This window comes from Canis lupus, chromosome 34 (assembly GCF_048164855.1).
Source record: "Canis lupus baileyi chromosome 34, mCanLup2.hap1, whole genome shotgun sequence".
In the NCBI taxonomy this organism is placed as follows: domain Eukaryota; kingdom Metazoa; phylum Chordata; class Mammalia; order Carnivora; family Canidae; genus Canis; species Canis lupus.
In genome coordinates this window covers 17,762,221-17,786,439 of record NC_132871.1, presented here as the reverse complement: position 1 = coordinate 17,786,439, position 24,219 = coordinate 17,762,221, and the positions used below count along the sequence as shown (strand labels likewise).

At 42.6% G+C, this 24,219-nt stretch overlaps 1 protein-coding gene across 11 annotated transcripts in view; it reads right to left on the bottom strand.

Annotated features, from left to right (window-relative positions):
- STK39 (serine/threonine kinase 39) overlaps positions 1-24,219 on the bottom strand; it is a 315,389-nt gene that overhangs the window by 211,070 nt on the left and 80,100 nt on the right. For 10 of the 11 annotated variants that reach the window (XM_072810941.1, XM_072810948.1, XM_072810950.1 and 7 more), the window contains exons 2-5: positions 19,651-19,763; positions 5,441-5,549; positions 1,896-2,037; positions 899-954 (exon numbers count right to left, since the gene is read on the bottom strand). In XM_072810941.1, the coding sequence (XP_072667042.1) occupies positions 899-954; positions 1,896-2,037; positions 5,441-5,549; positions 19,651-19,763 (420 nt within the window). Of the gene's footprint in view, positions 1-898; positions 955-1,895; positions 2,038-5,440; positions 5,550-19,650; positions 19,764-19,892; positions 20,824-24,219 lie in introns of those variants that run through there. The other variant, XM_072810946.1, reaches the window with a different exon arrangement.

Below are 24,219 nucleotides of genomic sequence, written 5' to 3'. Positions count from 1 at the left end.
GGAGGTAAAGGGGGGGGGACAGACAAGAGTCAATACAGATATGGCTACATTTTATCCCAGACCTTTCCAGTTACTCTAGGTGAGATAAGAAAATGAGTAGTTCTGCAAGAAGTCAAAATGAGACATGCACTGTACCTGCATATCTACTGCCAAGATTAACCATACAGGGTCAGATTTAAGACCAAAACAACCCCTAGACTTTAAGAGTTCACAGTGCTTTCAGCCACTTCTTCAGAAACAGAAGGGCTTAAATTAATAAAAAGGTACAGTGTTTTAAACTTTCAAACTCATCAAAAAAAAACCTCTCAAAAGTGCTTTTCTTACAGTCATATAAACATCACCTTTATTCAACCTGAAAGGTAGAAAAAGTAAATTTGAAAGTAAAATTGTTTTTACCAAAAGACTATGTTCTCAAGTAGCATTGTTTATATGATGATCTAACAAAAATTCATCAAAACAGTAGGGTAAAAAACGAGGGGGGTGCCTGCGTGGCTCAGTGGGTAACGCATCTGACTCTTGGTTTCAGCTCAGGTCATGATCTCAGGGCTGTGAGACTGAGCCCCACACTGGGCTCCGTACTCAGCAGGGAGTCTGCTTGAGTTTCTGTCTCCATCTCCCTCTGCCCTTCCCGCTGCTTGAGTGCGTGCTCTCTCTCCCAAATAAATGAATCAATCAATCAATCAATCAATCAATCTTAAAAAAAAACAATACTAGGAAAAATGTTCTAGAACAGGACACCCAGATATAGTCTTAAAACAGATTACATGCACTCATTCATTCATTCATTCATTCATTATTTATTTGGAATGATAATGAGTGATATTCCTTGAAATGTTAATAATGATATTCCTCGAAACTGTAACGCTTCTTTCAAAAGAATTATTTTTATCCGCTTTACCTGCTATTTGTACCGAACCATCCTCACCCAGAAGAATATTACCAGCTTTCAAGTCCCTGTTAGAAAAAAAAAAAAAGAGAGAATGAATTATGGAAGAGAGACATTATATTACATTAATTCACTCAAATATTTAAAAATATATCACATAATGTAGCCGTTTAACATAATTATCATTTTATAAATATTAAAATTATATCACACATTCTAAAAGTTACAGGGATAAATTGTGATTGTATAGTTTGCTCCTGGGGGATGGTTAGGATTTTAGTAACAAACATTTCATATGGAATCATATCCAGATTCAATTAAATCACTAGTGAGTATATTCTTTGTGTTACAGAGTTAGAGACTGTCCGTTAACTCACCATCCTATCGTGACAGATATCCTTAAATATACAGGCCATATGGGTAGCTCAAGGCAGGGGAATTACAATATCAGTATTACTAATAAATGGTTATTTACTTACAGCTATTCCTAAAGGTTCAAGTAACGCCAACCCTTTTGAAACATATACTCATATTCTAGGCTATTTGGCTAGTGAAGGAATTAGCAATTCAGGTCACAAAAGAAGATGAAATTAGCTTCCCCTCCCTTCTTCATTCCACTATGCCAAAAGTAATGAACATATTACAATGTCTGGAACAGTTCTGCCTACATGAGAAAGGCAGAGATGTTATCCTGTTCAACTGAGCCCATTTCAAGAGGAGCATGTTAACTGATTTTTTTTTTAATGAGTTCACTCGGTACTTTTTATGTTCTGCTTCTATTTCAGTGAAAGCAGATAAACCAATCCAGAGGATATGAATATATTTCATCAAAATTTATTCTCTTGCCTCTTTCTTAAGCACTTTTTTCACATCTATTCGGCCTAGCTGGGAAATAATGGTGATGCCTATTTGCAATACGTGTTTACGTGTTTCTTTAATATTCTTTACAAACTAGATACAAACAGAAGATACAAACAGCTGAGTTTAAACATCTTTGGGGAAATCCTACCTGTGAATCTGACCGTTTCTGTGTAGATAGTCTAAGCCTTCCAAAACCTCTTTAAGAATTGTTGCTATTATTGCCTCCTCCAGAACTCCATTCTTGTGTTCCCCTCGGTTGACAATGTATTTTATGATATCCAACATGGAACCTGAGTGGACAGACAGGAGAAGTGAGAACTTTGTGTAAGCATTTCCATTAACTTTCTAGATCGGGCTCCACTGTTGAGAAAATTAAGTGGAAATGTCACAAGACGCGTGTTTATTTAAAGCAACGCATACATGTGCATGGCCGCAGCCCACAACCAGAAACTCTAGATCCAAGCCTGCAAGAGCACTTCTGGCGTGTGAAGAATCCTGGGTCGGGAACCGTGGGATTGTCCAGGGTCACTTGGGGGTTAGTGCCTTTCTCCCACACATTGAGATCTGGTTTCAGACTCAAAAGGGGGTTCAAGGTGTCTGAACTGAAAAACAAAGGAGGCAGAGGCCAGGGGAATGGACAGCAGTGAAGAGAGACAGAAGCACACATCTTCCTGAACATCTAGAACACAGGTGGGAGGGAAAAAAAAGAAAAAGTATGTCACCACCAGACCCCGGCCTATAACCAGAAGATTCCTTTCTGCGACTCTAGGCAATCTTTATTTTTCCTTTACTTGACATATAATGTGCTGACTTTCATAATGAAATATATACACAGTACTTTGTTACCATAAACAGGTTACTATCCTCCTCACTGTGAGTTCATGTTTCAACACATATTAATTAATATTCCAAACCTCCTGGTCATTTTAAAAGCTATAATTACCCGGGGGTTCAACATTTCTGAAGAGTTAACAAATGGCTTACCTCAGGACCTGAATTTGGCTCTAGGCTCTGTATGATTAACTAGGAGAATTGAGTTTCCCCATCAGGTTATTACTACACCAGACTAGCTGCTTGCCCCTCATTAAGAGATGTAATGTGATAAAATATCATAAAAGAAAACAAATGCATATTTCCTCCTCAAGGAAACAAAACATCTATTTATTCGTAGACTCTTAAATTTGTTAATAACCTAAAAAACGGTACTTGCACAAATGTTTCATTTTTTTATCCTGTACGAACAAACCATACCAGGCATGTATGCATTTCTGGCCTGCTGAAAGAAAAATGAGCAAGAGTCCACATCTGCCCAGGTCTCCCGGACCTGTGGAAACCTGTTTAAAACCTGTTCTTACCTAAAGCCTAGGGAGAGCGACTAAATTGGATTCTTTTAAAAATAAGACAATGACATTTTCTTTCAAGTCCTCAAGCAAGAGGATAGGGGATATTTTCCAGCTTATAAAAGGTTAATTGGGATCAGAATCAAGAGAGGAAATAAAGTCCTCCGCTGGAGCCGAGTATTTGGGGCTGCCCAGGGTCCCAGGTCACCAGAATTTCTCAGTCTCGGCAGAGCCAGAGGAACCCGGAGAAAAGAGTCCCTTTGGTGACAAAGCACGGGCCTCCTCCTCAGAGCCAAGGAGCAGTCCCAACACTCAAACACTGCGGTCTGGCTCCAGCAGGCTGCCTTTTTTTCTTTTTTCCCCTCATTTCTTTCTTTTCGTATTTAATTAAAACCCAAGTAGGCACTCAAGGAAACAATGACTAATAGGATTGACAAGACTGGGAACAGAAGGGGACCCAGCTCTCCCAGGCTCCCCACTGAGACCTGTACAAGCTGACCCGAGGCAATTACAGCTTATTTGTCCTCTCAGTCCTGGGCCTCTGCTAGATCCAAGAGTTTCTTGAAAAAAAGAAAAAAAAATTAAGATGCCTCCCTGGTTCAGCCTTCACTGGAACTAGGTCTGCAAATGAAAATGGGCTCTACGATATAAATTCTGCTGTGCCCGTTTTGGCTTCGTCCAGGCCCTGCAGAATGTTCTCCTCTGCTCCTAAACCATACTTCATGTCTGGGAAAGAAACAGGAGTGAGAGATGGGGGTATGCTGGGTGTTACAAAGGAAAACACTTGGGCTTTCTAAACTTCGATTTTCGTGTCTGTAAAACGAAGGTGGTAATTCTTGTGGCATAGCATAGCTTTCAAGTCAACAGGTGCCAGTGCCACGAATTCCAGCGCTAACAGCAGCTGTGTAGGTGACCTTGGGGAAGCCGCCTCATGCTCCTGAGCTTTGGTGAACTTTCAGAAAAGCAGGGACAAACATTATATGTTCTCATTCATTTGGGGAATATAAATAATAGTGAAAGGGAATAGAAGGGAAGGGAAGGGAAGGGAGAAGAAATGGGTAGGAAATATCAGAAAGGGAGACAGAACATAGAGACTCCTAACTCTGGGAAACGAACTAGGGGTGGTGGAAGGGGAGGAGGGCGGGGGGGTGGGGGTGAATGGGTGACGGGCGCTGAGGGGGGCACTTGATGGGATGAGCACTGGGTGTTATTCTGTATGTTGGCAAATAGAACACAAATAAAAAATAAATTTATTATTAAAAAAAAAAAAAAAAAGGAAAAGCAGGGACAGTGACACCTGCCATTCAAAGACACCGTCCTGATGAAACAAGGTCCGTCAATGACCTAGTCGTTACTCTAGCCAGAGTAAGTGTCCAGTAAAGCTAATGGTTATTATTACCATTCTCTATCAAATAGTGATGTTAAAAGATTAAAAGAAAAAAACTATGGGCAGTTGAAAAGCCTCCTAAATTAAATCCTCAATGGCTTTCCTAGCTTCAGTGATCCGAGGCCAGAGGGAAAGTTCTGCTGTCTTTTCAAATGCAAATATAGAAAGAAAATAGTGCTACTCCTGATCAACACTGCAAGTAAATATTTTAGCATACAGAAAGCTTTTCTCCGTTTTAATTGAAATAATATTTACTGAGCACCCACTGGGTGCCAGGTTCAGTAAGTGAGGAGGACATCAGGCCGTGCTCTCCTCCGCAAGCCCGCAATCTCATCTAACCCTGCGCTGTCCGACCCGGTAGCTACTAGCCCTCTGCGGTTATTTAAATATAAGCTAATAAATATTGAATAGAAATTCAGTTCCTCAGTGACACCAGCCACATGTCAAGTACTCAAGGGCCACGTGTACCTATTAGAAACTGGAGAGCACAGCTCTAGAATATTTCCATCATCACAGAACCCGGACCGGCGCTGAAAGAATTCATTATATTGCAATGTGTTAAGGACCTGAACAATATTAAAAACAAAGAGTTTTAAAGAGGAAGGACTGGTTAACTTTTTCGACGAGAGTAGGGGTGGCTGCAGGGTGGATGTGACCTGTTCCGGATGGCAGCACATGGAGAAGGAAGGACAGACAGGGAGGGCCAAGGAGCAGGCCAGGTGAGGTGTGGAAGACCGAGGAGCGCACAGGTACTTAGGGAGCCTCCCCCCACCAGGCAGGCCAGGCCATCAGTGGGCACAGATATTCTAGGCAATGTAATCTGGGCTTTATTCTCTATGTAAATAATAAACAAGCAAAACTTATAAATACAAAAGTGAGGCGGCCAAATGTAAAGTCTTACTGAATATGCTGGCTCGCACAAAAGGACAAAAACAACAGCAACGGCAAACAACAGAACCTACTTACCTCCACTTAGTAATTTCATGACCAGCCAAAGTTCATCTTTTACCACAAAAGAGGTGTAATAGGTCACTACATTGGGATGGCTGCACTGACTCATGGCTTGAATTTCTTTCTATAAAAAAAAACAACAACAACAAAAACAACATAGTACCATGGGGTAAAAATCAGGGAACAAAGCACAAGGAGCCACAATTGAGTACCCGGGCACCTCTGCTACTTGGAAGCATGCCTGCGGGGGGCTGCCTAAACCATTAGCCCAACGAAGGTCCAGGCAACTACTTCACCCTTATCCTCAACGTGCTAGAACTGAGAAAGGCCTCTTCAGGAGACCACAGAGCCCTGGGGACCAGGCACAGGACAGAGCAACTTGGGGCAGGCCTATTACCCAGCTCAGCCCCTGTTCTGCAGCCTCCCCGGGGAGAGGGAAGACCGCCTGTGTCCTCAGAGGACGGGGTCCCACAGGCAGCCTCCACTCCGTGGGCCTTAGCTCCTCCCTCATGCAAAACAGTTTCGGTCTCTCAGGACTGCTGTGATGTTGTAATGAGCAAATACATATGAAAATGCTAGAGCATAATTTCCCAAAGTATTTCAGGGCAGACAGTCCATCAAGGGGAAAAAAAAAAAAAAAGAAAGAAAAGAAAAGGGAGGGAGGGAGGCTAGTGATAAACATCATGTCCTACACCTCACTCTAAAAGGGTCACAGGGGATGCCTGGGTGGCTCAGTCAGTTAAGCGTCCGTGTTCAGCTCAAGTCATGATCCCAGGGTCCTGGGATCAAGTCCCACATCCAGCTCCCTGCTCAGTGAGGAGTCTGCTTCTCCCTCTCCCTCTGCTGCTCCCCCAGCTTGTGCTCTCTCCCTCTCAAAGAAATAAATAAAATCTTTAATAAATAAATAAATAAAAGGGTCACAGGGAATTATTAGTACTGTTAAAGGCTCTGAGAAGTCCCGCGGTAGATAAAGTCATTGTTGAACCCATATTAGCAATGTAGTTAAATAATGCTTTGTGTGTCACCGTATAGGAAACTACTACTGAAGAGAAATAAGCTTTCATACAGAGACATAAAACAATAAAGTTCTGAAATCAAACAAATAGGCTACTTCAATAAACCACATTTTCTTCCAATACTCAAGTTCCCCTCGGTTTTGACGTGCCGTTTTAAGTGATTGCCAGATGACTCCCCTAAAGCTTCAGTCAAATGCTAACCCTCAGTCAAAGGCACCAAACCAGTATAAACCGCTTTCAAGGTGCTGTCCAAAAGCCACAAAAAATAGCGTAAGTCATCAAAGAAACCTCATTTATGCTATTATGTATTTATGATGAAAGAAAAGTATAATTTATGCATCTTATAAATATTTTCAATAATAATGAGCATCTAGTTAACTTTGAATTAGCTTCTAATTTCCTGGCCAGAATATTCCAATTTGAGCAGCAATCTTTGCACATCCAGTACTGCTTGATCCTCAAATTGCCAAGACCCTGTATATCGGATAACTTGGCCAAAATACCATGACATATAGAAACATATATATTAAGGTTTGTATGTGTGTCACAAGTGCTTTTGACCAAAGATAAGTATAGAAGAAAATCATGAATTTTTCCATCTTCATTATACAGCAACACCTTCCCTTCAGCACTCCCTTCATCCATTTAGCTAATTACAGGTTTTCTAAATCTGACACTTTTCAATTCGGCTACTCCTGTCCTTTAAACAAGATCCGAAACCTGAGGTCTAGTTTCCATCTGTTTCTGGTGTTAGGTTTTGATACCACAAGATGCCTCTGAAGGAGAAATGGAACACTGCCCGGACCAGTCCTATCTCAAGTCACTCGTGTCTGCTCATTGTGGGGAGGGATGGCCCACTTTGGAGGCCTGCAGTATTAGGCAGGGTCCCCTCTAAAGAGATGCCCCCACTGCTCATAGAAATGAATGAGAATAATGTTGTTTGGAAAGTATGGGTGCCCTACATTCTCACCATTTTATATTGAATGCAAATGCATGCTTGTCTAGCTTTCTAACTCCAAACTTTTTTTTTTTTTTTTTTTAAGATTTTACTTATTTACTCATGAGGGACAGAGAGAGAGAAGCAGAGGCACAGGCAGAGAGAGAAGCAGGCTCCATGCAAGGAGCCCCGACGTGGGACTCGATCCTGGGTCTCCAGGATCAGGCCCTGGGCTGAAAGCGGGCACTAAACCACTGAGCCACCCAGGCTGCCCTAACTCCAAACTTTAATACCACTACTGAAAATGATCAATAAATAAGCAATGCCCATATGAAAGGAAATTCTTCTGCACTGAAGCAAAATTGGGCCAGAGTCTGGAAAAACACGTTTTCTCTTGCTTTCCCTTTAGATGGCCAGTATCACTTCCTACCCAGAGTATCAGGTTCTCCAACATTGCAGTGAGCAAACCATACTGGAAGAGGGGGCAGAGGGGGCTGTTGTGTGCATGCATGGGTGTGTCGGTGTGGTGGAGGGAGAACCAGAGAGAAGGAAAGAGGGGAACAGGAGACGGAGAGAGGGAGGGAGAGAGAGGAAACTTTTAATTAACTTAGGGAGAAACTCGTTTAAATAACCTGTGGGTAGAACTTATCAAATCCTAATACTTTGAAATTTGGGGTCTAAGAGGTACCAACTGGACATGTAAAGGTCCTGAGGATTTAAAAGAAAAAAAGAGGGAGGACACAGGGGTGCCTGGGTGGCTCAGTCGGTTAATCACCTACCTCGGGCTCGGGTCAAGATCTCAGGCTCCTGGGCTCCACACTTATATCTATGTAACTTCTATTTCTACTACAGTCTGAATATTTGTGCCCCCTGCAAGGTTCATAAACTGGCAGTATTAGGAGATGGGGCTCCTGGGGGTGACTGAGTCTTGAGGATGGAGCCCTGATGGAGATTTGTGCCTTACAACAGAGACCCCAAGGAGTACCCCCTCTTTCTGCCACATGAAAAAGCCATGAGAAGTCTGTGACCTGGATGAAGGCCCTCACTCGACCCCACCCTGCCAGCACCCTGATCTTGGGCTTCCAGCCTCCAGAACTCTGAGGAATAAATTTCTGTTGTATATAAGCTACCAAATCTGTGGAATTTTCTAACAGCAGCCTGAACTGATTAAGATGATTATATATTATTTTTCATATCTTATATTTTGAAAATATAAATATTTCTTTTTTAAAAAACAAAGAGTTTATTTATTTATTCATGAGAGACACAGAGAGAGACACACAGGCAGAGGGAGAAGCAGGCTCCCTGGGGGGAACCCGATGTGGGACTTGATCCTGGAACCCCAGGATCACGCTCAACCACTGAGCCACCCAGGTGCCCGAAAATACAAATATTTCTTGAATCAAATGTTCTTTCCACAGAACTACGCTCTCCATTTCTTTTCCAAACAATGAAGATAGCTGCTATTTGAATCCTTCCTTGGTAACAGCCTATCAGCTAAATTATCCAAGCTTTTCCCAATGCCTTAACTTAACTTCACTCAACAAGAGAGGCAGAGCCATTTATTCCCAAACATATTCATTTCTTCTTATCTCTAAAAGTGACAAAAATATTGCCCAAAGATGAATGAGTATGATTATATATATATATATATATATATATATATATATATACACACACACACATATATATATTTCTCCAATTCTCCCTACAGGATGAATGGGCTCTAATACTCCCCTAACTAGGTCACAATCCCTAGATGTGTGATTTGGAGCAATGCTTCTCAAACGTGAATGTGTGCACAGATCACCTAGGGACTGTGTGAAAATGCAGATTCTGACCCAGTCAGTCTGGGGTGGGGCCTGAGATTCCGCATTTCTAGCAGGCTTCCAAATGATGCTGACCCTTTAGGTCCCAAACACCAGACTCCGAGTGGCAAAGTGGTAGAAGGCAGCCAGGCACATGGCTGTGGCTGGAGGGCGTGCGAAAGTGAGGGTGACAGGGTCACAGCCCGAGGCGGGGAGCAAGCCCAGAGGCACCGCTGGCTGCGTGTGACCAAAGAAAAGGGTAAGGAAGCAAAGACAGAAAAAAAGGGAGATTACTATTAAAGTGGTTTGAATTTCACAACTATGGGAAGGGGTAAAAAAGTCAAAGGGAGAGAAAAACAGGAGGTCAAAGTCGGAAGGACTTAAGAGAACTCTGAAGTCCAGGCAACACATCTGCTGAAATTACAGTCAAGGAACAGAACACAGTGGCTCCCTTGGAAGCCTAGCCAGACATTGTCATCAGGTGCCAAACCAAGCTACGACACAGGATTTACCCTTCCCTGTGGATCGAAGAGCTGGATCTGCTTCGTGCAGCTTCTTCTGAAACACATCACGAATGAAATTTCACAGGAGTGGGAAAACCGGCCTAAAATGGGATAGCAAGAGAAAGGCCTTCCCATCTGCTGGCACTGAAGTGACAGCCACAGCAGCATCCCTCTGCGGGCACGAAGTGGGCGGAAGACAGACCCAGAGGGACACCCAGGCGCTGCGGCTGTGCCAGCGCCGCCACGTTTGCACTCCTGGGGCATGACATAGGCCTCTAGGGTGGGATATTCCAGGTTTGGTGGGGAACACACACAAAAAAGTATCCTACCACAGAATGTCCTGGAAATATGATCGCTTGGGAGGAAAAAAGCTACCAAAAAACCAAAAACTGGAAAAAAAAAAGGGGGGGGGGGATGTGTTTAAAATATGTATGTGGATATCCTAATACTTCTATATGGCCTTTGTTCCCCCAGCCACCAACACCAAAAAAAGAAAGTTTCTCCTATAAATGTAGAGTACAAACAAGAACTGTGATTAACAGGAGTGGCAGAAGCCACTTAGGAAGGGCTCCTCTCTAAGACACAGCTGCCTTGGAAGCTTGGCTGAGCCAAGGCCCAGCTCGATTACTTGGGCAGGTTATCCTGTGACCTTGAACTTCAGCCTCCTTTTGTAAAAGGAGATTATTAATGCCCTCTACATAGGATTTTTGTGAAATAAGCGAAATGAGAGCTAGAAAATCCCTTGCAGGATGCCAGCACTTAACACAAATGCTAAAAGCCAGTCTAAATGTCTCAGTGCCCTCTTTTCGGGTGACGCTGATCACTTCTCTTGAGTGTCCTAAGTTACTGACTGAGCCTTGAAGGCGCAGAGAGAGATGCAGGCAGCAGTGCCCACCTTTTCCTGCAGAAACATCACATAACACGCCCGTGTGTCCTGCTGGCTCTAGGAGTGTCCATAACGTGTGTACAGGTCACTGGGCCATGAATTCGTAGCTTTATTTCTGACTCTACATTGCCTCCACCTGGGGTTTTCCTCTGTATTTCACCCTGTGTTTAATTTATACCGCCCGGTCTTATTTCATGTATGATGGTACACTGCCTCAAACCCTTTTAGGATAAGGAGTCTAAGCATAGGGGTGCCTGGGTGGCTCAGTGGTTGAGCATCTGCCTTCGGCTCAGGGCATGATCCCAGGGTCCTGGGATCCAGTCCCACATCGGGCTCCCTACAGGGAGCCTGCTTGTCCCTCTGCCTATGTCTCTGCCTCTTTCTGTGTCTCTCACAAATAAATAAATAATATCTTTTAAAAAAAGAGTCTAAGCATATATTTATGATGTAAGGGGTTCAAAACACAGTGGTGCCTACCTGGATGGGTTGGTAGAGTGTGCTATTCTTGATCTCAGGGTTATAAGTTCAAGCCCCACACTGGGTATAGAGATTACTTGAAAAATATCATCTTTTAAAAATAAAATAAAATAAAACACCAAGCATAGAAAACAGTTTGAAGTTCTAAGAATTAGGAAAAGTTAAAGCTTTGTTTCTTTTGTCCCTAAAACCAGGAAATTCACAAAGCACTGAAAGGAAAGAAATTTCATTAGGGAAAGGGAAGAGTTTAAATGGATTCTGAATTCGCAATATTAAACTATACTTAACCAAATTAGCATATTTTCGCAGCTTATGTAAATCCTAAATAGATTCTTCTTTATCTGATATTGGTGGCAAAATATCCTACTCAGCCTTAGTTAGCAATCAAATCTCTCAACCTCCAGTATGTGCAGTTAAATCTGAGAAGATGTCATTTCTAACTTTATTCTCAAGCAGTGGTTTTCAACCTTGGTTGCACATTGAAATCACCTGGGGAGCTTTAAAAAAATAAATACCAGGGCCCGGATCCTAGCCCCAGAGATGCTGATGTAAATTGGTTTAGGATAATAAGCTGGGAATAAAATTTTTCAAAAGCTCCCAGGTGATTCTAATGTTCAGCCAAAGTTGAGAACCACTGCTTTCGAGCTAAGCACTGAAATGCATCATTCCTTCAATGAAACGCTGAAACATCTACCTTCCAGGCACATTTCCACACTGCAACTTAATCTTAAAAGGAAAAAGCATGTGTGATTTATAAATACTATCAAATGAAACATACATTTCTAAATGCAAGAGATAACCAGACACCTCTCTAAAATGTATGTAACATCCTGCAAGCTTTTAAAGAATTCTTTAAATGATGATGAGAATCATTCTCCAAATGATTCCTTAAACGACTTTTCAGAAAGTGGTTCTCCAGCTTGCAATTCCCTACCATCAGCATCATAATGAAGGGTAACCTAACCCCTGTTCATAAATACCCCAATATTGTAAGTAGCAGAATTAAAACAAAGACAAAACCCATAAACCTCACAGTGATCTCAAATGTCCGCCACAAAATGGGAGGAAAAGATCGACAAAGCTCTTATAAGAGCAATGTATTTTTTGGATTGCCATTTTCAATCACGAAAATGTCAGTAGGAGGTATTTCTAACCATAAAAAAATTATATATCACCTGTGCGGCAAAAACTCTTGCCTCTTTTGTTTTTTTTTTTTTATTTTTTTAATTTTTATTTGTTTATGATAGTCACAGAGAGAGAGAGAGAGAGGCAGAGACACAGGCAGAGGGAGAAGCAGGCTCCATGCACCGGGAGCCCGACGTGGGATTCGATCCCGGGACTCCAAGATCGCGCCCTGGGCCAAAGGCAGGCGCCAAACCGCTGCGCCACCCAGGGATCCCTCTTGCCTCTTTTGGAGTAAGAACATCAACAGGGAGAAACCTCCTCAAGAAAGAGTAAGTCAAATATTTTGACTTGCACCCTTTCCAAGCGGATCAAGCAATGCTCCTTGCCATTTAGTCTTGTAGTTACCTCCATATGACTTGGTATCTGTGTTTATGCAAGTACCGTCCACTGAAGGCAAGATCAGAAATGGGAAAAGTTTAGGTATTTTGAAGATGGGGAAATATCGTTTAAAAAAAATAGAGGACGAGGGGAGCATGAATTCTGTGCTAGCCTTAATCAGCGTTTGTAGAGACGTATTTAAAACTAGAGAGGTAGACTGTCATGGGCGATGGAGGGCAGGAAAATCTCTCGAAATCAGCAGGGCAATCACAATGGGTAAATGTCTGCTTGCTGACAGCATAGGATGTACATCCCAGGGCCTACAGCTTGGGTGATGATGTCACAAAGTTGGACACTCTGCAAAAACTGTCCAAAAAAAAAAAGAAAAGGAAGAATTTTGCTCAAAAACATAAGAAGCCACTGGTACAGTATTTTTCTTCAAAAGAAACAAGGAGGGGGAAAGAACTCAAAGAATAAAAATGTGGTGTTGAAATACTATCGGAAAACCCAATGGGGGGAAGCCAATTTCTTCCAGAGTTGGCTGAGGAGTTCTTCAGCAAACAGTAATAAGGATGCCCTATGGGTTCTGGAAGCTCTTAAGTTGGCCCTCATGGGATCTGAATCAGATTCAGCTATCAATAACTGCTGCATGGTCATTTAATTGACTACGATTGGAAGTCCTGGAAAAAGTAAAGTTGAAGATTTCATTAAAAACAGAAACAGGAAGACTTTTTCTTGTCAGCCAACTGACGTTGCTGGAAACCTCCAGGCCAACTTTTAGCACAGCTGCTCTATTTGGCTTCGTCACCAAATGATGAGAATATGAGGTCAAATGTGTCTTTTCTGTGGTGCCCCCTGGCCCACACCCGGGTTGGAGGGGGTGGCGGTGTGGGGAGGACTACAGTCTGCAGCCTGGGGCTGTGCCAGGAAACAGCCCTCCTGCAGAAGCAGCCAGAGCCCTGCCCAACACTCGCCAACCTTCTCCCTGAGTATCCCACAGTCCTTCTGTTTCCACGGCAGCTAATTAATTGTGGAAATAACCAAACCAAAATAAAGATAACAGAGGAGAGAACAAAATCATCTGTCTCAACCCAAGCCAACAACATTTTCCAGAAGTCTACGAGGACGGCAAAAGTGAGGTATAGAAAATAAACGACGTATAACTAAAGTCGTATCCAATCTAGGCATGTTTTCCCCACTTTCTCCTCCTCTGAAAATCAGTAGTGTGCTGGGTCTCTTTGTGACTGAGCACATGTAAATCCAGAAACATGTGTCCTTGAAATATTCATTTCTGCTTACTCTATGGGCAAAAAAATGATCTCATTTTTTAAACATGAAAAACATTAATGTTTTTAAACATTAAAACGTTAAATATTTTAGCAAGCCATTCCTAACAAATGTAGAAAAACACCTAAAAGTAAATTCAATTAGTATATTTATTATCCGAATCAACTATGACTTTTAAATTTGATGTTCCAAAATGAAAAATGTTTTCTGCAACCAAATCATATGTATTCCCAGCTAATGTAACTTCAGAGCTGTAAAAATAGTTTTGCACATGTAATATATTCTCTAATTTCTTAAAAATGTTTATCTTCAAAATGTCCAAAAATTTCCCATTCTTAATCCTGCCTTCATTTGGACTATATTTTAGTAAACACAAACACCAAATTGTATGAAAATGTTTACAAAAAATAAGCAAGGGACAAATAGCAGTACAAAATTCAATGTTTGAGACCTGAAATGCTCAAAATGGTACATTCAGTGAAGCTGGCTTGTATTTTAATGCTATACGCTTGGTAGAAAAGATTCTACAAGAAACAGCCAAATGCAATTTGTTACCACATATGATGAGGAATGAGCTGGGATATGAATAATTAATTCACTAATTAGAAAATTCTTTCGTTCAAAAAGCATGGAAAAATATTTTTGTTTATATAATAAAGAGAACACACATTATAGCTTCCAGCTCTTCATTTATTTATTTTTGTGTATATTTTTTTTATTGGAGTTTGATTTGCCAACATATAGTATAACTTCCAGCTCTTTAAGTCAACGTCCTCAAACCGGTGTAATTTTTTTTCTATAACAAACAAGGCTTACAAAAGTATTGACATAATTACAAAACTGTTTTTTTTAATTTGTTTTTTAATTTGTTAAGCCTCAATTAAAAGGTGAACTCATCAAGTTAGAAGAACTATTCAAAGGTCCCATATAATTTAATCTTAAAAGTATAGGAGAAGCCTAGGTCGGATAACTAAACTCTTAGGGGATAATTAAACTATTCTCTTAAATGACCATTAGGCAAAGTAAGTATCCAGAATAACCTACAAATCATAGCTCATTCATTCCTTTAAACACAAAGAAGGAGAGTAGGAAGAAAGGGAGAGATGACTAGAGAGGGAACAGCAGATCAAGAGAAGAAAGAATAAAATAACATTCTAGCAAAAAGCAAAATGAGGGCAGTGGCTTTGTTCTGAGGGAAGTAAGCTCTTGATTTATCTATGAATACCATCAGTGAAACACAGCAAAATATCCTTATCGAGATGATATAGGAAGAGAATGGCAGATGCCAGATTTCTTTCCAGCCAAAGACAGAAACTCATTATGTACATGAGAGGCAGATGGCACACTGTGTACCCAAATCTATGCCTTTACAGTGGATCGTTTTTGCTATCCTATAATATTGGAGTGACTTGATTCTATCCTGAGTTATAGGGCATAATTTGCTAGTGTTCAGTGTTTCTGTTCAAGTGATTATCAAAAGGAATTTCATTAAAAGGATTAATTTTTCAATACGCAGAACCATCACTTTGGTGATGAAAATATGTTTTGTCATCTAACAGAATTCCTTACTGAATAAATGAGGAGACTGAGGGCCAGAGGTGAAAGCGATTCCTCTCAAGTCTGCGATCCAGGCGAGGAACACAGACCCTCTGACCAGGAAGCCACTTCTCCTCCACACAAGTTTCAGCAACCATGTGTAGCCATTGTTCTTTGAAAGGATTCTGCTCACATTTGTCACTCACTGTATGATAAAACATTATAATGATCAGTACATACTATTTCATAATGGAATCCCTTCACTAGATCTTTTTTTTTTTTAAAGATTTTATTTATTTATTCATGAGAGACAACAGAGAGAGGCAGAGACACAGGCAGAGGGAGAAGGAGGCTCCCTGTTAGGAGCCTGATGCGGGACTCAATCCCAGGACCCCAGGATCATGACCTAAGCCAAAGGCAGACGCTTAACCACTGAGCTACCCAGGTGCCCCTTCACTAGACTTTTTTTTTCCTTTCATTTTTTTCTCCTTGAAGAAACAAGCTCTTTGCCTGGCCCCAGGGCCATGGTTTCTCCTATACACAATACTCCTGCCCCTAAAAATTAAACTGTAAGTTTTGATGGCACAAACGTTTGTGAAGGAGCAAGAAAATGCTACAGAGTTCTCTGTGACTAGGAACCAAAGACTAAAATGTGAGAACTCGAGTCTAGAGAAAGAACATTGAAAAGGAGATGGTTAAAGTTTAAAAATCGTAAAGTCAAGTACGGTGATGAGCCAAAATGTCCATCAGTCTCTGGGTAAAAAATTTAATAAGAGTCTCCTGAAGGCTGGAAAAAGTGGGTTTTAGGATAAAAGGAAGCATGACTATGTCACCTTTATGGAAATCACTGACACCTGGTGATAGAGACTGAAAGACAACTTCAAAAGAGAGGTTAATTATTCACTCGTGAAATGGAATTTTAAGGCAAGTGGGCCCTCGAGCAGCATCCCTAACCTTTGTGGTTGGCCACAAACCAGAGAACTAAGCTCTTTCAAGAGACCTCAAGGCCATCTTCACATAGAATATACTACCCTGCATGACAGTGGGTCAGACCCACTTAGCAAGCCTGAAATTCCCACTGAGAAGCAAGAACTCCCTCCACGGAATGCACATTAGAGAATCTGTTGAGCTATTTCTGGATAAATAGAGGGAAAAGGGGCAAAAAGATATCCCTAACTCAAAAAGCTCACCAACTCAATATAAAAATGAAGAAACTCACTTGCCAGTCCCCAGACTCCCCCGAAACCAGGAATCATCTGTTTTTCCCATTGCCTAGCTCAGTGTCGAGCATCTAGTAGGTTTAATAATTATGTGGTTAGCAAGTTCTGCTCTGAAACTATAAATGTCTCCCAAAGAGTGTTAGGCCTATTATAGTCATTTACTCCACTGCGGGATTAAAACATGTGGGATTAACAAATCTCAGAAATTATCAAAGTATCTAGGTAGGAATGGTCAGGAACACAGAACAGACCAGTAACATCCCTTGGCTCCTAGAAAATTAACCACCAAATCATACCTAGAGAGATTAGGATATAGTTAAAGGCCAAACTCCAAAACATACATGGAAACTTTAAAAATGCCTAGAAAAAGAATTAGATTAATAACCACCAAATGCCAAGAAAAACATCCATCCTAGGGTTTTCTAATCTAATTGCTGTTAAGATGAATTTTTAGCAAGCATACTGCTTTGTCCTCTGATACACATACCCAAAACTCACCCTCCTTCTGGGCCTAAGCACACTGTAGAGACTCATTAAATATTTACCAAATAAATTGCTAAATGTGTATTAGATCTAGAACCAAATTGCCGTTGAGGAGTATTACAGTACTCATTTCAACAGTAAATAAATCTTATGTAAAGCACCAATTATTTAGCACCAGTGATTTCACCTAGTATTTCTTTTCCTCCCTTCATTCTCAGAGAAGCTAGTACTGTAATTATCACTTTGCTTCAGAAATCATGACCACTTGAGTCCTCCTTCAGCCAGACCTGAAGGAAACTCCATCCACATGACCACAGAATCTAACAGCCTCTACTGTACAAAGAAGCAGAGTCTGGGGCCAGTTGTCCAAACTGCTCCACGCCACCACATCTGACTCGTGAGTAGAAATCCTACCTTACTGTGGGAGTTGAGGCAAGGGGGCAGGGACACAGCAGCAAGTAGGAAGCGGGAGGTGATACCGTTTCAGCAGGGGAGGCAGATGTTCCAACAAGCAGCAAATAGTTGATAACTGTGACTTCTATGACATAAACTCTCACAAGATAAGGACTCCAGTGGCCATTGTTTCTCACAAGAACAATAGCTTCCAGTTAACACATGGCACAGTTTGTGAAATGATGCAGGGCACTGACCTGTACATAATGCACACACACACACATACACACACACAGAATTAAAGGATTATTAGGATACCGGATGTCCAAACACTGCCAAAATGTGAACCCAGAGAGATAATGAAAGTGCGAGCAACAGCAGTATTAGAAATTGAAAGGATGACAGCAACTTTGCTCCACACAATCTCATGCGCCCATAGCTGGGCCACAAAAGCCTGGCAACATGAGGCAGCCCATACTGTAAATTCCAATTAAAAACAAAAATTAGTGTATACTCAGTACAGCCACAGAATTTGAGGACCCTCTAAAGGGATCTTAGAGATTTCCCCATCCAAGTCTCTTTCTAAACAGTGACTTGACCAAAGGTAGAAAACAAGTTGGTGGGCAGCCCCGGTGGCGCAGCGGCTTAGCGCAGCCTGCAGCCCGGGGTGTGATCCTGGAGACCCCGGATCGAGTCCCACGTCGGGCTCCCTGCGTACGGCCTGCTTCTCTCTCTGCCTGTGTCTCCGCCTCTCTTTCGCTCTCTCTGAATAAATAAATAAATAAATCTTTAAAAAAAAAAAAAAAAAGAAAAAAGAAAACAAGTTGGTGGCAGAGGTCAGAGCTGACTCTCCCCACGGTTTGTTTAGTGCTTTTTCCACTTGGGGAAAGTGACCTTCAAAAAACTGGCCGGATGACAAAAGCACAGTTTTGTTGGTCAGTGTGATCACAAGCAACAACAGGATGCAACAGTAATTTCAGTAAGAGCAAAGCATAGCTGAAATTTTGAAGAAGGTCAAAGTCTTATATACGTACAAATTTTGTAGGGTTTTTGGAGATTTTTGCTTTGTTTTGTTTTTTTGTCTTGAAATGAACATTAAATCATGGAAGCCCTTATATCAATCTGAGTCTTAGCTGGCAATCTGTTGCTTCAGTCCCCTAGAAATCTATGCCTTGTGTAGCCTACTTTAAAATGTGAGGCCAAACAGCTCTGGAAAAGTACAGCTTTATCCTTCTACTTAATTTATACTATAGTGTGCTGTAATTAAGCCTGAAATAAAAGCTATATTCTGAGTAAAGACAAAAAGCTCTTGTTAATGACATTCCATTCCCAATGTAGAATACAACAAAAGGCTTCTTCATTTGGAGCCAAATGTCATTATACTTTGTAGCTTGTGTGGAGCTACTGGACTAATATTTGTACTGGGATTAGGGCTGGGATAACCAATCAGTTAACTCCTCCACTGCAGTTTCCTATTATCCTCAAATAAATGGCCAAAAGGAAAAAAAAAAAAAAAGTAAATTGGCAGGCATAACGACAACTATATTTATGAGATTAAACTCTCAAACCCTTCACAGTTTGCCGGGCAACTAATAACCATTTGCCAAGCTGTTCATTTAATAATGAGTCAGTTAAGCCAAGAGCAAATGTTCCTTCAACCAACCAATGCTACTATGGTCATAGCCGCAGTCAGAGCTCCAATTATTTATGTAACGTACGTACTGCAGTCAGCCTAGGCACAAGTTGCCACGTAGAAAAACCAAACTCCTCGTATTGGCCAAATGCAAGCTACCCTGCAGCATTTTGAAGGACTGAGGTCTGCAGGTCCTTTCGTAATGTCTGAAGGGCAAAGCGCGGACCAAGGGTTCGGGGAGTTGTCCCTATTGGCGTCCGGCTCAGACGGAGGGCCGGGAGCGCTCCAGCCCTCTGCGCTCAGCATCACCTGACCTTCGAGGTCATCCCCCCTGGAATGATGAGGCCCGAACCCCAACCTGCCCTCAGAGCCGAGGAAGGCGGGCACCCCGCACACGATCGTCGGGTACAACAGCAGGAGCCGGGGACCGAGAGTCCGGCCTGGAGGGCGCGCGGCCGCCTGGCCCTCGGCTCCCCTGCTGCCCGCGGGGTCTGCGGCCGGACGCGGGGGGCGCACCCGGCAGGTGGCCCCCGATCTACTTACCAGGAGCTCATCCATGCTGGTCTGGCATTTCTCCAGGTTGATCCGCTTAATTGCCACGCGCTCCTGCCGGGGCTTGCACAGGGCAGCCTGCACCACGGCGGTAGCTCCGCTGCCTGAGACCAAAGAAAAACCGCATCAGCCACGGGCTGGCCCGACGCCTGCTCACTAGTCGTGACCCCCTCCAGAAACACACACCTATTTTCTTTTTTTAAGTCTTCTACTCAAGGCATTCAAAACGTTACCTTTTAACATAGTTTTAAAGGGTCTCTAAGTCTGAGAATAATTATCTGTGGGAGAAAAAGGGAAAAGCGGACTGTTCTGCGGGCCACAAATACTCCAGAAGCTTCGGGCCACACCCAAGAAGCCCCGCTGCTGTGCAGCATGTTGACTGGCGCCCAGAACCAAGGCTGATAAAGCGACGGGTCTGAGGTCACAGGGACAGGGGACATGAGCTCGAGGCCCTTCCCATCCCTGGCTCCCAGGGTCCTTTAACTTCAGGGCCCTTAAAATGTCTCGGGCTCTTCTTCCAGTTCAGCCCAGACCAAACCCGTCCAGCCCGAGCTACTTGAGGGTTTCCACGAGGCACCGTGACAACTTAGCCGCTCTCGGGGTCTCTGAGCTTCTTTCTGCTAAGCTTGCTCTACAGTTAGAAGAACAGGAATCAACCCGACTATGCCCATGTTGAAAGCACAGATGCCAAGCAACTGATGCAAATGTGTAATTACAACAGCTCTCGGCATTCATACGAATTTCCTATTTCTAAGGTTTCATGATCATTAGCTAATGCACTCGAACTCCTAGGAGACAGAGTCGTGTCATTATCCATATTTTATAAGAGCAAAATGTAGACGTGTAATGATTTGCGGCAGAGCACACAGAGCTCCTAATCCGATTTATATTCCACAGGGGCGAAAAGACCTCTAGGTTAAGGCATCTCACTTCTGTAAAGAACACCAAAAACCTTCTTAGGATCACATAAATCCTCTACCACTGCAAGAGGCCAAGCGGAGAACCGCCTGTGCCCAGGATGGTGCAAAAGGGGGCCCAGATGTGACCATGTACCTTTCTCCTTAAAGCTTTTCTTCGACGACTACTTCTCAAATGAGTCACCAAATATCATCAAATGGGGGAAGGGGCAGCTTTGGGCAATACAGAAGGGAGATCAATATTAGCTTTCCTTACAGATGTGACAGACAGGCATGACATTTCTGGTGCAAATCAATCCCTTCCCACACCAAGGAAGTGCCCGAGTGGGTGTCTGTCCTTTCTTCCGTCCCATGGTCTCAACACCAGCTCTGGCCCTCTGACCTGGTGTCCCAAGCAGATCCCCCTCTGCTCCAAAACCAGGTCTCCAACTTCAAGACTCCCATTCCAGAAAGTCTGACCTTTCTGGAGAAAGAAAAGCCACATGCGCTAAGTGCCCCCTGTGCAGTGGGCGCTTTACTCATGCATTCCTCATTACAAGCCCATACATTGATTTTATTCCTAACCTCATTTTATATAGGAGAACACTGGGACTTGGAAAACTTGCCCCCGCAGCTAAGTACCTGGGCTCGGGTCTGAGTCTGAGTCAGGTCTGCCTGCTTTTCCCTGCTTCCCATATGCCAGAGGCCACACTTCCTTTCTTCACATGACCTGGCCTTAGAGGACAGAAAAAAAAAAAAAAAAAAAAAAAACCTCCTACACGCTTGTACAAAAGAGAAACCACCTAGAGGAAAGAGTCAAGTGAGCCTTACTCTCTAGTTCAAGGAGAGAGTGCTATTGGCAGGGGTTGTTAAAGGGGCCTCCCCGTCCTTAATCTCACTGCCTGCTCCGCGGCTACTATTCCAAGTCCCACCATATCAGTCTTGGCCCTGCAGATCAGAGCATGCTGGGTTCAATCCAAAATGCTCTAGATAACAGAGCCAAATACTACAAAGAGCCCTGCTGATAGCAAAGTGTACTTTCCAGTCAAGGTCTCCAGAACGAGAGGCCATCACTGACTGAGTCACAGAGAAAGTGATAAGTAGCTGGTTAGCGCTGGGCCTGGTACCCAGCAGAGAAATCAACACCCATCTTTGAGGAGCTGCTGATGGGAAGTCATTCTCAGCTCTACCTGTTGTAAATCTCCCAATTCCAACCCCTCACTCCATCCTTAATCCACATCCTTGAACATTTCCAAAGCAGTGGAAATAAAAAGCAGAAAAGATGAGGGATCCCTGGGTGGCTCAGTAGTTGAGCCTCTGCCTTTGGCTCAGGTCGTGATCCCAGGGTTCTGGGATCGAGTCCCACATCGGGCTCCCTGCATGGAGCCCACTTCTCCCTCTGCCTATGTCTCTGCCTCTCTCTCTCTCTCTCTCTCTTTCTCTCTCTCTCTGTGTCAATCACCAATAAATAAATAAATAAAATCTTTAAAAAAAAAAAAAAAGCAGGAAAGATGAAAACAAATTCCCAGAAGGGATAACACAAGTGCCTGTATAAGATGGGGCTGCCTCCCATAGCCAGGCAAATCCTTGACTATAAAGTCTCCTGACTTCCACAGACACATGCAAGAACATGGACAAAAACAAAGAGGTAGCAGTAGAGAAAATCTTTTCTTAGGGCTTCACAACCAGAGAATTGTCATTACTTAACAACTATAACTGAGTAAAGAACAACTGGCAGCTTCCTATCTCTCAAGGGAATAATCCTGGGATTACTGTCACAGCATGAATGCACTTAGCCACTCACTGGACATTTAGGAGACACCACTTGGACCCCAACAATTTCCCTCAACTACAAGGGAGATCAAGAACAATGAAAGAAGGGCGGGAAGGTTTATGGACCATCAAGTCCAATCCCTAGCTTTATGGATGAGGGAGACAAGGGAAGAGCACTGTCCCCAGAAAGCACCTGGATCTGGACAGACTTCCAGCCTCCAAAACTATGCCAAAGAAGTTCCCGTTGTTTGAGGCACCCAGCCCCCAGTGTTCAGTGATGACAGCTCAAGCCGACTAATACAAAAGCCCTTCCGTACCCATTCTAAGGCACTGCTCCACTATCACCCATGGCAAACAATGCCATAGAAATGAGAAGTTCGCAACAACTGCCTAATTAAGTCAACATCAAGATAAGGTGACATTCAACTGAAGGGCCTCGGGTTGGCCACTGGAGCTCCCAATGTTAGCTTAGAAGGACCCTAGAAGAGAAGGTTCAACCCACCCCTGGCAACAATTTCCTCTGTGACATTGGGTCCAATTTCCCTATAAATCTCAGTTTCCTTCATGGGCATAATAAAACCTACGTGTGAGGCCTAATAATATCCCTGGAAACATGCACTCAGCACATGTTAGGCTCTCTCTCTGGAACTCATCTCTGCACCTGCAATATAAAGGAGGTGGACTGGATCTGTCATTTGCACGACCGCCCAGGGGAAAAAGAAGGCAGAGGAGCTCCAGGTCAGTACCATTCTGCTTACAGGAAGACAGTAGGTTTAAGGAGGGAAAAGGAGGGTTAAGTTTGAAAACCAGAAGACTACATGATTCCCGAGGTCTGAGACAGCATAAGGAGTCTAAGAGTCTAAAATATAAGAGAAGAGAGACGCTTGGGTGGCTCAGTGGTTGAGCGTCTGCCTTCGGCTCAGGCTGTGATACCCGGGGTCCTGGGATGGAGTGCCTCATCGGGCTCCCTGCATGGAGCCTGCTTTTCCTTCTGCCTATGTTTCTGCCTCTCTCTCTGTGCCTCTCATGAATAAATTGCTAAAATATTTATAAATAAATAAATAAATAAATAAATAAATAAATAAATAAAATAGAAGAATCCAGAGAATTCTAGAATAGCTATGAATTAATATTCTATAGCTAAATTTCTTATTGGTAATGTCCTTTGATATCTAACCTCAAAATTACTTTTAAAAATCTGCCTACCTGGATTGTATGAGTTCATAACCTAGCCCTGCCACATACTAAATGCTTATTCTTCAACGATTGACTTAACTGCTCCATGCCTCAATCTCTTTGTCCGATGGAGAGAATAGCACAGAGCTCACAGGGTAGCTACAAGGATCAAATGAGTTAATACGTGGAAAGCCCTTGGAACTGTGCCTAATACATAGGAAGAACTAATTAAATCTTAAGTTAGTATTACTTCTCAGTGAAATCCCTCCAAGTCAACTGGTGTCCTGCCAATTTGTTGTTTTAATACTACATATTTCATGATGTTGGTGTACCATAACTTACTCAGTCCTTCTTCTGTTGATCAGTCTTCTCTTTATTTCCAGTTTTCCCTCCAATATGGATAATGTAGCAATAAACATCTGATACTTTAAAATATATATATTTGTCCATAAGAACTTTCCTTTATGTTAAAGTTAGGACACGGTCACTGTCCAGTGACCTCTTCTCATAAATGTCAGGAATTTAAAAACAAAATAGATATTAGCCTATAACATGAATGGTGGCCAGTGGAAGAAAGCTGTCATCACATCCTACTTGACTGAGGAGCACCAAGCCAAAACTTTTAATAAGAGTTTGCCCATCTCTTAGCACATGAAAGGATTCCTTAATTATGCTTATCTGTCCTTTCTCAGTGCAGAGTGTCCGGAGCTTTTTT